General features: G+C 41.1%; 1 protein-coding gene across 10 annotated transcripts in view; it reads left to right on the plus strand.

Moving 5' to 3' along the window:
* The window catches only part of ABLIM1 (actin binding LIM protein 1), a 230,724-nt gene that overhangs the window by 94,745 nt on the left and 122,101 nt on the right, over nucleotides 1-13,878 (plus strand). For all 10 annotated transcript variants that reach the window (XM_048505966.1, XM_048505962.1, XM_048505969.1 and 7 more), the window contains exon 2: nucleotides 191-325. In XM_048505966.1, the coding sequence (XP_048361923.1) occupies nucleotides 191-325 (135 nt within the window). The remainder of the gene's footprint in view (nucleotides 1-190; nucleotides 326-13,878) is intronic.

Here is a 13,878-nt window from a genome sequence, read left to right on the forward strand (position 1 = left end):
ACTAAACATAGCATAATCACACAGGTGTGAGACTAAACATCACAGGTGTGAGACTAAACATAGCATAATCGCATAAGTTCCTGGGCTACTTTTCTTGTTCCTGATCCTGTGTCTCGGTGTTTTGTTTTTACTAATCATTTGGAAGAAATGGCAGAAAATTCTGATATTAAATTATACTTTTTTTTAACAGTGGCCCACCCTCAGGAGCCTCACCACTCCACTGAGAAACCAGTGATCCACTGCCATAAATGTGGGGAACCATGTAAAGGTGAAGTGCTTCGAGTCCAGGCCCGGCATTTTCACATCAAATGTTTTACCTGCAAAGGTACAGTAATCTCACTATCACAAGATTCTTTTTCCTTATTATATTGGCTGATTTTATGCATGTAGGGGGATTTTAATTTGCCTAGGGCAGGAAAAACCTTCAGCCTGATCTTCAGTAGCTACATATATACAAAATGTTGTTAAAATATATGAAATTTTCACATCGTTGTGAAAATTTTCACATTTTGTGACTGGTGGCTTTTTTTCTTTTTCTTTGGAATGATTGACATTTTATAGGTATTTTTCCCTTCTGTTGTCTTTTACCACCCCATTTGTGACCTTGCAGATTTTACCTCATACAGCTTATCTGATACCTTTCTTCACGATCTGCCAGTTGTTAGCTTCAGGCTCTTGTTTTGGAACCCACAAAGGGTAGTACATTCCTCTATCAGTGGTACAGGATTGTTATATGTTAAGAGCCTAGCTTACTACAAAGAATTAAGCTTGATGATCTCTAAGATGTTCTTGATTTGGTTTTGAGGTTGTTGTGGGGTTGCTGTGAGAAGGAGGAAGAAAACCCATGGTACTCACCCTGTGCCCTCTAGAAATAGGGTTGCCAGGAAACTGGAGGGGAATGGGAGGTGGGGGAACTTGCTAGCAGCAAAGTGAGGCCTAGGCAATGCATTGATATCACTTCCATCACACACTGAAAGTGATGTCACCATGTAGCTGGGGACATGGGGACACTCTAGTATTTGGGCAAAAAACTCAATGATAGAAGTTGTGTTTGCCACAGAGTTTTTGCCCAAATACAAAAACAGTGGTGTATTGTTGGCAACATGATGATGTCCCTTCCAGTGAATGCTTGAAGTGACATCAATGCATTGACAGTAGCAGAGGCCCAGTTTGTTGCTAGTAAGACCCCTTACTGGCTGGCTGAATGATCCCAAGGGGAGGGCCCCCAAAGTGGATCATCCTGGGAATCCTACCTGGAGGGAGATAAAAATATAATAAACTCATACTTGGAGTGAGATAAAACTATAATTAACAAAATGAAAGTGTGTATGTGAGAGAGAGGTGGATTCCACACAGCACAAATGTAATGTCTTTAGGACATTATATATAGTGTTTTGGAGAAAACCTTTGCACAATTCTCTTTCTCAAAATGATGCATTGCTCTCAACCCAGGTTTTTCAAAGATCACTAAATCAGTGATCTTCCCCCCTCAATCCAGGTTGAGGATAATTCCTGCCTGCTGAGCAAATGCCAGCAGGCAGGAATTGCTTTATTTTCCCCATCCAACCCTCTTACTCTCATTCCCGCTGCTTGTGCCAGCCATTGCCTGTGCTTCAGGAGAGTCTCTGTGGAGATTCTCCATGGAGGTTTTCCCTGCTTGCTGTTCATCCGTTTCCTATTTAACTGTAGAAAATAGATTAATAAAGTTTGTTTAGCCTAGCAATCATGTATGCATGTGCAGCCTGGCCGGCTTCCCTCCCCACCTCCATCCGAGGCCCTGCGGGGTCTCCAATGGAGGTGTGGAGGGGATCTCTGCACCCTGCACCGGGCTCGGGTTCAGCCTGGATCCAAGTCCAGCACAGGGTGCAGCCTGGATCCAAGCCTAGTGCAGGGTGCAACCTGGCCAGCTTCCCTCCCCATCTCCATCCGAGGCACCGCGGGGTCTCCGATGGAGGTATGGAGGGGATCTCTGCACCCTGCACCGGGCTCGGGTTCAGCCTGGATCCAAGTCCAGCACAGGGTGCAGCCTGGATCCAAGCCTAGTGCAGGGTGCAGCCTGGCCGGCTTCCCTCCCCACCTCCATCTGAGGCCCCGCGGGGTCTCTGATGGAGGTGGGGAGGGAATCTCTGCAGCCTGCGCCGGGTTCGGATCCAGCCTGGATCCAAGCCCCGCGCAGGTTGCAGCCTGGCCAGCTTCCCTCCCCACCTCCATCCGAGGCCCCATGGGAGGTGATTTCTGCAGCCTGCGCCATCTGAGGCTGGAAACCACCCCAGGAAATCCAGATGAATGTTTGGATGTCGTGGTGGGATGGTTATGTCAGAGTAGACTGAAATTGAACCAATTAAAGGTGGAGGTAACGTGGCTGGGCCTGTGGGGGGAGGGAGGAGGGCTGTAAGCTGCTGAAATTGAACAGGGTGACACTGGCACCTTCACCCACAGTCTGGAGCATGGATACGATCTTGGACACCCCCTTAATGATGAAACCCCAAGTCACACAAACAGCAAAAGTGTCTTTTCACCATCTACCCTAGGTAAAGCATCTGGCCCCCTATCTGTCCCGCCCTGACCTAGCCACAGTTATCCATGCAATGGTCACCTCTAGACTGGTTTACTGTAATTCGCTCTATGCTGGGCTTTTCTTGAGACAGCTCCGGAAGTTACAGTTGATTCAGAATGCAGCAGCAAGAGTCCTTATGAGCACCTCTATAAGATTGCACATTTCACCTGTGCTTTGCCAGCTGTACTGGTTACTGATTGAATTCCAGATCAGGTTCAAGGTTCTGGTATTAACTTTTAAAGCCCTGAACAGTCTGGGAGCCTCATCTCTATGGATTCGCATTCCACAATACTACCTCTGGAGAGCATTACACTAGTCTGAAAGTAACATTCTGAAGGTCCCCAGCCCAAAAGACATCCAACTAGACCCAACCAGGGCCAGGACTTTTTCAGCCCTGGCTCCTGACTGGTAGAACTCTGAGAGCAGGGTTCTACCTTCAGAGTGAGGCACAGAAAGGCCTAGGAACAGAGGAGCCACATGATTGGCTGTGGCTTCCTGCACTTTGATTGGAAAAGTTACTGCATGATGCAGAGAGGGAGGAAGTTAAACTCCCTGTCAGTCCATTCTGAAAAGGCTTTTGGTCGGGATCACTTTTGCTGTTAAGAACTGTCTGTCTTAACTGAGTGAAAACTACACTGTGAGTGGAGTACATCAGTCAAAGAGAGTGGCTGATTCTACTGGTTATCAGTCTGAATACTGTGTGGAAGCAATCATACACAAGCACCATATACTGATGGGAAGGGTTTATTGGAGAGCCAAATTGAAGGCCATGTAAACTAGTATAAGAACTGCTACTAGATAGAGAGATTTCTAGTGCACCAGTGGGTCTGGGGTATAGGAATTTGGTTGTAAGTTTACCTCAGTAGAGAGTTCATTTTGTTTTTGAGAGTTTTACCTAATGGTGAAGACTGTGTTAGGGTACAGTGAAAAAGTACCAAACCAGTGTTAGGACCCTGTATGTGAATAGCCATAAGCCAGAACATATAAGCAAAGAAACTGTAAAAACTGTGAACCATCTATGAAACTAACATCTAAGAAACTAAACTAAGTAATCTTAAGTGCTGTTCTGAAGAAATCCAAAACTATAAAGCTCTCTAGAGAATAGTGCACTTGTTACCGCTGCTGCTTGGGTAACATTAAGTTATTTCAGCTCAGATAACGTAGTGAGGCGCAGGAAGCTGGTGTTCTTCAAAAGCAAAGTATTTTATTTGGAAGTGGTTGCTACAGCTCAGGCAGGGGAATCGCGCCCTCGTAGTCTAGCGCAAGAACTTTTATACACACAGAGGGGGCAAAGGGGAAGGTAAGGGGGCAGGTCCCTTACCTTACAACAACAAAGAAAACATCAACACATAAAAGAAAATGTACGATTACAACTTTGTGAATGGGACCATGAGATCTCGCTGTCAGGCATCTTTCCACGAGACTTTACGTTAGTGCTGAAACAGAGAGCGGAGAGTGTCCATTCATAAAACTGGGTGAGGCTGTTAATGCGCCCAGTTATCTGGGCTGCTTCCTTGAGTTATGTCCTGAGGCTTCCGCGCCTCAGTCCCGCAACAAAAGAAAGTTCAAATGGTCCAATGGCGATCTTAGTTCATTCCTCAACTAGGCTAGAACCTCTGGGGTGTCGTCATCAGATTCAATTTGTAATCCAAAAAGGGTCTTTGTTCTTGCTAAAGAGATATACTGGGTGTTGGCCCAAACTGAATTCCAAGACTAGCTTTCTTGGGTCTCAATATCAGCTGCTACAAGCTATTACTTTTACTAACAGATACAAATGTCAAAGATAACATTTCTAATGTTTAAACATTAAGCAATCCTAAAGAATTTACAATATAATAAAAAAGCAATTGGCCATGCTGGCAGGGGCTGATGGGAATGGTAGTTCATGAACATCTGGAGTGCCATAGGTTCGCCACCACTGCCCTAAACTAACATTAATAAACCTTAAATCAACTGGAAAACCTAGCTAAGATATAAGCCTAAACATGGGCAAATAATAAATCCAACACCGAGGGGGCTTACATTAAATCTTAAAAGAGATAAAAGCAAGAAGAAAACCATGTAAAACATTGGCACAATCACATATACATGTCCTTTCCAAGCCTTATGGAGGCTTCTGGACAACACTGGTCTCTTTGCTCTGATCCTTAACCAGTGTAGTTCAGCGACAGGCGCAGGAAAATATTTTTCCTATTTTCCTGGCGGTAACACATATGTATATTTCCTGCCTTCTGCCTAGTTTACCTCAACCTTATTCATCTCCAAGTTGTTATTCTCCCTTTACTATCTTCTCTCTGTGTTAAATAAATCTGAGTTACTGTTTAAGTTTACTTCTGCATCGCTTTTATTTGTGAGGGGAGTGCCAGCGTAAAAGAGACATAAAAAGTCGTTGGGCATCCTGCGCCTTCTGGGTGTGATCAGGGCTGAGGGGAAGTGCTCCTTGTATACAAACACTACCATTTCTGAAGGAGCTGAGTCCCTGAAGGAAAAAAGGTGGAAAAACCCAGAATGAGTGGTTTCCCTGCCTGAAGAAATATAGGAAGTGAAAGAGGTGCATGTCGTATCTCCCCTCTCCCCTCCTCTTTCCCTTTTTCTCCGCCTTTTCCTTTTCTTCTTCCTTCCCCCCACTCTTCTATCCTTCCCTTTTCCTAATTTATTCCTCCGTACCTTACATTTCTCTCTTTCCCTTTCTGTCCTTCTATGGCCCCACAGCCTGGAAAATCCACAACAGATTTCAGGCATGAAACCCTTCAACAATATATTATTTATTTGTTCTATGCATGTGTAAAAATGGTGCAATGAATTCTTGCACCTTCTGACTGCATACTTTTTATTTGCATGGGAAGAAAAGCCTACATCTCACCTTGTTTTAGAAAGTGATCCAGTTTGGCAAAGTATACCTGTTCAGCATTTTAGTTGTTTTCAATCAGTTCTGCTCAGGATTGACCCAAACCTTGAGATTCTGATGGATCAGAGGCATGTTGTGTGCCCTTTTTCAAGCTCCTAGTTTTACCTGTCACAATCTTAGTAAGCTTATCTGTTTCTTTTAGAGCTTCCATTGTAGAATTTCATACCTACTTGGCAGCAGGTGACTGTTCCTGATTTTGTTCTAATCGAATGCATGCTCTTCCCAGCTATGGGGATAGCTTATGCTGCTCGGGATGATTGCTGATGAAGATATTTATAAGCTGCTGACAGATTAATTATTTGCAATATGAGCTGCCAAACCAAAGTCACATAGAAAAAAGTTAATAACCTCTCCAAGGGTAAAAGGAATTTGTGCCTTCTGAGTTAGATGTGGCTGCGTATTATTACATATCCTTGTGTATGATGCTATTTTGCCAAGTGAATTTCATGCTTGTAGCTTTTCTAAATACTGTAGGCTGATAACATTGTGATCAAGACATCTACTAGAATTGCATATTTGATGAGAGACAGGCGTGCAGTTAATGATTTGTGTATGTTAAGTTCCATCAAGTTGCTTCTGACTCATGGTGACCCTCTGAATCAATATCCACTGATAGGCTCCTTTTAATAGCTTGCTAGACATAAGATTGATAGTGCATTTGAAGGAATGAATGAAAGACTGTGAAACATATTCAGTGAAAGATGCCTTACTTGAGCCAGTGGAATATGGAAGGAAAATGTTTAGGATTATGGTATAATATGGATTTCCAGGATGCACTAAGGTTTCGTGAGGACATTTGACATGTGAGAACTGATCCAATAACAGTGTAGTCCACAGATCCTTATTTATAGAGAAAATTGCAAATCTGTATCATAGCCATTGATTTAAAAATGCACAAAGATTATATGTATGTGATCATATTCAGAATCCCATTATATTCCACCATACTTTGGTCTGTACATGTATATACATTCTCTCCTTTTCTCTCTCTCACACAAACATACACACACACTCTTTCTCTCTCACACACTTTTTTATAAGAAGAAGATTTGGAAATCCAGCCGTAGCTGTATCTCCTAAGCAACATCTTTAGTATTATAATTTAACTGCTATCAATGTAGAGTTTTTGGCAGTACACCAATTTGACAAAGATCTGTTACTCCAAGGCAGTAGCTGAAATGTGATTTCTAATGGCTTTTTAGATGCAGCTGTAGCTCTTGTGCTATGTGTTAAAAATAAATCCATAAACCCTCTTGATACCAACAAATAGCATTCCTGTATTATCATGACCCCTGAGCCTAGAGACAGCCACTTACCATTCCATACTGGTGGAAAACCATCTGTGTTCATTTTCTGTTTGTTCAATGCTGCATGATCAGAGAAGCTGTTGCTATTTCTGGCTCTGGATGAATGCTGATAAAGAATCAGAAAGCTTGAAATAGTAGTACTTATCCTCAAGGAAGTGAATTCTGTTTACATGAGTGCAGTCCTACAAGGAGTTATGCCTTTCTGAGTCCATTGAGGTAGATGGATTTAGAAGGATGATAGTTACTCAGTGTTTGAAAAAAAGTTGTAGTTAAAGAAAGGATGGTGGTTATATTCATTTTCAAATATTCATTTTTAGCAGTTGTATTTTTAAAAAATTGTCCACAAAATATTTTGCTTTCAAAGAGTGATGACTATCAACATTTTAAAGCCTCTATGAGATCAATAGGTACACATTTGAAATTCTTGAATAACCATTTTATACATAGACCAGACTGAAATTCACTCAATGCATGGCCTTCTCTATAGTTACACCAGAATTGCTGCATGGACCTCAAGATGTGTGCCAATACCTTTGTTTTATAGAGGAAAACAATTGCTTTCTTAACTACTTTTTGACTGTTCTTTCTCAGGCCTAACTCTTCGGAAATCAGAGCTTTTAACATGTTCTCTGCAAACTCTTTTTAGCTTCTACCATGGTGGTAGTTTTAAATTTTTAATATTTAAAGTGATTTTATGTTTTTAATTAATTTTTAATTAATTGTATGCTGAATTACAATTTTAAAGAAATATTTCAAATAAACACCAGTGATTTTACTGGTCACATTTTGGGATCCTTCTACAATACAAGGAATTTAAATGTCAATGTTGCTTTTGAATATGAACAATGAGAATAGAGACTCTCAGGTCTATATAAACACATAAAGCTGCCCTATACTGAACCAGACTATTGTTTTATCAAGTTCAACCAGCAGTGACTTTCAGGTTCAACCAGCAGTGTCTTTCACATCATCTGCTGTGATCTTTTTAACAAGAGATGCCGGTAATTGGACCTGGAACCTTTTGTGTACAAAGCAGATTATCTAGCACTGAGCCACAACACCTCTTGATTTTGAAACATATATTACCTATTTCAGGGTTCCTGAATTGGAGAAGCTGCAAGAGATTGTACAGAGTAAACAGAAGGACAGCTCTATTGACCAGGCACAAGCAGAAGCCCAGTATCTTTACAAAAGGCTAGCTAAATCAGAGGCATCCTACTGCCTGTCAAGAATACAGATGCCATACATTTTTCTGAGGACATATTGACTGAACTTACTTTGGTTGTGGTGGGTTTTCCAGGCTGTGTGGCCATGGTCTGGTAGCCCGGAAAACCCACCACAACCAGTTGAATCTGGCCTTCGACAATACATTGAACTTTCTTTGTTTGAAGATGTGAGCCAGTCACTTGATCTGTTCTCACCATAAGGATACTCATCATCTTAAACCTTTTTGTGAAATTCTACTAAACTCTAATACTCCTTAAACCAGAAAAAAACCAATGACAATTTCAGTGGGGATGATGATATTTTATTGATCAATCTAGTACCTTTTTATCTTACCAGAGCTTCATGCATAGTTCACTCTTGCCCATCACATCCTCAAACAACTTTGTGAGGTCAGCTAGCTTAAGAGAGAATGATACCTCCCAAGGTCACAGTCACTCAGCAAGATCTGTGACAGAGCAGGTCCCCCAGATCCTTGTTTAACTAACCAAGACATCAAAATTGCACTCTTTTACTGGTAGATATAATGGAAGTAATCTGGGACTAACATTCTATAGGTTGTTGTGTTTTTCCCCAAACCGTGACCTGACCAGATGATGAACAGAGCTGACAATAGCTCACTGTGTGCATGGCTGGCCTTATTTTGGGCAGTTTTGAGTTCCAGTACCACCAGCCATTGATAAATTGGATGTCCTTGAGTAAAGTCATTATTTGTTGGTGTTATTGACAATATTTACATTATGAGGATAATAATGACCTTCCTTGAACATTTGTTGTAAGATGATGAATAAGAGAAACTTCAAAACAATTTGCAACCTTAAAATGGAATGTAATTGATTCAAATGCTCTAAATGATGAAATGAGCACTGAGCCTCCATAATTAATTTTTCAAATCCAGATTACAGTGCCAGGACCAGTGAAGCACCTTAACCTTCGGTTTCCATAAGGGGCAATTAGTTTATCGAACTAAAAATACTGACTGTCAGTAGATGTACCGGTAGTTATTTTGCTAGTGCAGTTAGCTCATCTTCCTGCCAGTCATTCTGTTAGTTCAAGAAATCCTGAGCCCTTCCTTGACTTAGTTCAATAACAATGGATTTACATCATCAACCACATATTGCTAAGCACAGAACACAAATTTCCACACAGCATATGAAATATTATACTTTTGTTCCTGTTGTTAGATATGAAGGGATCCATTAATTATGCAGTGTTCAACTGCACCAGTAATCTATTAATAGGAAAAAGTAAATCAAAACAAACCTATCATTGCATGGAAGCATATCACACTTTAACTTCCCAGAGCAAAGCAGAATATTTCCCAGTTTTAAAAAATCCACCTGGAACTATGTTTCAAGAAAACAACTCTCTCTTTCTAACTTAAACCAAACATTGATTCAGTTTGCTATGGATCTTGTAAGAAATTATTCTAGGAAAACTGTTTGTATTATTATGAAAGAGCGAACTGCCATTTGATTACTGGTATTGCTATTGCTATTTCTAAATGACCTTTGAAGTCAAATGCTATTTCTGTTACCTGGATTTCATAGCTGTGGGACTGGGGTTAGAGAAACTAGCAGAATAGTTCATGTTTCCCTACTCTTGGGTCATTAGATCTTCTGAAATTATCACACTCAACAAGGAATTTGGGCAGGGATTTTTTGGGCGAGTTTTTTGCCCTCAGTGTGTGTGTGGTGTTGTGATGATACTGATACTAACAAAATGTAAATGTTTCTGTGAAGGGACGAGTGTTTCTGTGAGGGATAAGTGACCTGTTTACACAATTTATAGTCTGCCTTTCTCACTGAGACACAAGATAGATCAATGGATCGAATCAGTGGTCCATCAAGTCCAGCATCCGACATGGAGGCCAAGGCTTTCCCTAGCACTGATATTCAAAGGATTACTGTCTTTGCGTGTAGAGGTTCCCTTTAGTCATCTTGGCTGGTAGCTGCTGATAGACCTATCCTCTATGAATCTCTGTAATCCTCTTTCAAAGCCATCTACACTAGTGCCAGTATCACAAACTTTGGCAGGGAATCCCACCATTTAGTTGCTTATTGAGTGATGAAGTATTTCCTTTTGTCTGATCTAAATCTATTATTTATCAACTTCATTGTGTGCTCCTGAGTTCTAATGTTATGGAATAGGAATCTATCCACTTTCACCATCCCATACATAATTTTATAAATTACGTGTGCAGTCCCCTAATGTAGCAAGTACATTTACCTGGGGATTTGAGATGGGAAATTGGCAAAGGATCCCTTTCTCCAATAGGGCTAAAACTTCATCTCTCATCACTTCATTTTGAGCAAGATATAAGAGAAATAAATATAGTTAATGATGCGGCAGATAAAGTTAGCCTGGTTGGGAACATAAGGAAATGGGGAAAGGAGAGAACATGGGAGTTGCCAGGAGAAGAAAGGAATATGGGGAAGACGAGTGTGAGGTGCTCCCTACAAGTCCTTGCAGGTTCCCCATTGCATAGCTGGGCCCAGCAGCCATCTCTGCATAATTAAGCCAGACTCGAGGAAGTTGAAGGTGGCAGCGGGAGGAGGGGTGGTGGAAAATAGACAAGGTAGATAGATTCGTGGTAAGGAGGAGGCAGGAAAGGAATAGAGGCTATAGGAAGGGAAAGGAAAGAATAGCATGGAATAAATAATCAGCCTTTGGCTACATATCCTGCATGTCCATGCTTACATCTCTTTGTAAGGAGGAGTCAGTGTGCCAGTACCTGAGAGAATGTGGGTTTAAATCACATGTTCAGCTGTACATTTGCTGAATGTAAATGAGAATTACTCAATGCACATATGTTGTATGTGCTTTCACTGTAATTTGTGAACAAAGCTAGCTCTGGAGGAGTGGAGGTGATGGATAGGAATATATAAGGACAGGATGGCTACCCTTATGCTGCAGTTTCCTGTTAGTAAAGATTTCTGAAGGCAGACTATCTGGCAGCATTGAGAATCACTTAATATCTTTGAAAGAGTCTTTATTGACTGCTATAGAATTGCTCATCATTCTCTGTCCTTCATTAGAGGACATAATTACACTTATTTCAGGTGCAGGGGGAAAGGGTCCAACAGAGTGGTAAATCTGAATATCTCATATAATCTCATCAGTTCTGCGGGGGAAAAGCAGAGGACCAAAAGGGGTGTTCAGTGTGCCCATGCTTTTATTCAAAAAGTACACCACCACCTTTTGTTTTTACCCAAAGCCCTGCCACATTGCATGGTATGATTGTGTTGTGCCTTGTTGTGCTGGATGTGTGGATGCCAGTGTCCTGTGGACTGCCTGAGGGGCTGCATAAATGTTCATTTTCCTATCTCTCCCTGACATCTGCAGGCACCTGTCTCACAAACTGCTTCCTCCAAAGATCTTTAGACCTTTCCCCCCTGGCCAAGATGGTGAAAGTGAGGGAGCCAGAATACAGGAGTAGCAGCAAAATATGCCATCTTTCTGTTCCACGTGTCTGCTTCTTAGGATCCAAACCTTTGGGTGGACTATTTGAAAGCACTAATATTTCACAACATTCTATGTATTTCAGATCCTTTTTACATTTTTATTGGGCAATACAGTATAAGAACAATGAGTCTAAACTAAACTCTTGCCGTGTACAATTAAAGCACATGGTTTTTGTTGTACATGTGAGGGCATGAGTGGGAAATGAAACAGAGAATCCTACTTGCCAATATCATGATGAAAAGGTCAGGCAGGTGATCTAATAGGGATCAAACTGCACCCTGACCTCTCCTTCACATCTTTCGCTGAGTGGGATTATTTTTATTTTGACTGATGAATGATGAGAGGAAGCTAGAAATGATGATTAGGAGCCTCTGAGGGGGGAAAAGTGCGCACTATAGAAATCTGAGGATTGTAGCAAAGTATAACGTTCGATATTCAGCATGGTTTTTTTCCCACCATAGGTTGATTCTGTAAGCCATTTGCACAAAGGTATTTTAGTTTAACAAACATGTAATTGCTATTAATATTAATTTTGTTCTTATTGAGATTGGTTATAGACAACCAAATGTGCATGTAATTTTTGTATCTTCTCTACATGCCAAGGTTATTATGCTCATTTTATAAAAGCATGTCTTTTGCACCCACATTTGAGTGTTTTAGTGCCGTCTTTGTTTTCATTATTCTTGCAAAGGACATTGGAAAAAAGGTTGCAAGAGAGACAGGGGGCAGGGAAAAGGTGACGTTCTCCTCTTCTGCCAGCTTGATTGCTCTGCATTCCTTCCTCCTGAAACAGTTTTCCACTTTAAAAAAACGTTCAGGGCTTAGCTATGCATGTGTGCATATAACATGGAGGTAGTTCATTTGTGCACCTTATCTGAGGGAAGGATTAAATGAAGAAAGAGCAAAGAGTCTTTTCTTGAAATCACCTATACCCCTCACTGTGTATTCATGTGAATGTTATCAACATACAGCAGCTTTATTGCTTCCTAGAGTGCTTCTCCCCAGCCCAGAGCACGGTCTGGAAAGCAGAACAGAGATCATATTGCTCTGGAGCATTCTCACAAGATTTAATTATCCTTCTTGTGATGAAAAATGGACAAAGTAATCTGAGTTGTCTTTGGGAGGTATCTTCTGAAGTTTTCCATTGTTCATATGGAAGCTGCTTTTAAAGGGGTATACATCTGAGCTGTTGCTATTCCTGCTTTGTTTGTTTTTTAAATAAGAATACTTCTATAAATAATCCTGAACTATGAGAGGCTGATGAGAGGCACATGAAAACGAGGTGCAGGCAAAACAAACGAGGTCCAGTGAGCCATCCCCTCATACTAATAGGACCATCAGGTATTTATAAATAGTTGTTCCTATAAAAATATGTGGATAACATGTTGCCAGTCCTTCTTTTCCTCAGAGAAGAAACATATCAGAGGCTTTTCCTTAGAATAGCAGTGTATGATTATCTACTGTATGGTCATCTGAATCTTGGCCATTGCATGCATTGCACACATTCTGAAGTACATGTATTCTGTGATGCTCAGATGCCAAGCAAGAGACCTCAGATTTACCTGAGCCCTGTGGGGGTGGGGCAGGAAAGGAAATCTTAAGATAGCAAGTAGGCTTGTCCCACACAGTGGCATAATGGCCAGGAGGGCTACAGCACAGGTGTTGGGAACATGCCCAACTTGGTGGCTGTCAGGGTGTCCTCACTATGTGACAGTGGAGACCACATAGTGGCTGGAGCTCGTGTGGAATCCATCTACCTGCCATTCCATCCTCTTCACCTAGTAGGTGGACTGGGGTGAGGCAGAGGGGTATATCGACCTGATAACTGGGTCTGCTGCTCTATGTTCTGCCAAAGCTCTGTCAGCTGCTATAAACAATAAATATCATTTTTCTATTTGATCATCCTCTTTTGAAGAGAGGAGTTTCATGTTGATGTTAATATTATGCATTCAGTTAGACCAAAGATAGCTGAGAGCTTAGCTAGAAGATAAAGTTGTCATCCTATATTGCATGTTTTTTTCTTACATGGAAAACATCATAAATCCATATTCAAATTGCCACTTATTACTATCATGCACATAAGTGTAAGTACATACCACTTTCATGTGCTGGAAATAACTCTGCAGCTACTATCCACACTTGTTATGCTGCAAAACAAACATAGGTGACAATCTGGATGTAAACTGCATACTTTTTTCCTATGAAAGAATTTCTGTGCAGGAAACATGTAACAAAATTCTTTCCGGTAGACACTGATGAAATAGATAATTCTGTGAGTGTTTGTGTGTCTGTGATAAATAAAACCTTCTCATAAAAACTCTTTAAAAGGTTGATTTAATTTTGTTTAATTGCAGAACCTTCTGCTTCAAAGGAGAGATCTTTGATCTTAGTAAACACTAGAACCTCCCTTGCATTAT

Source organism: Sphaerodactylus townsendi, linkage group LG08, assembly GCF_021028975.2.
Source record: "Sphaerodactylus townsendi isolate TG3544 linkage group LG08, MPM_Stown_v2.3, whole genome shotgun sequence".
In the NCBI taxonomy this organism is placed as follows: Eukaryota; Metazoa; Chordata; class Lepidosauria; order Squamata; family Sphaerodactylidae; genus Sphaerodactylus; species Sphaerodactylus townsendi.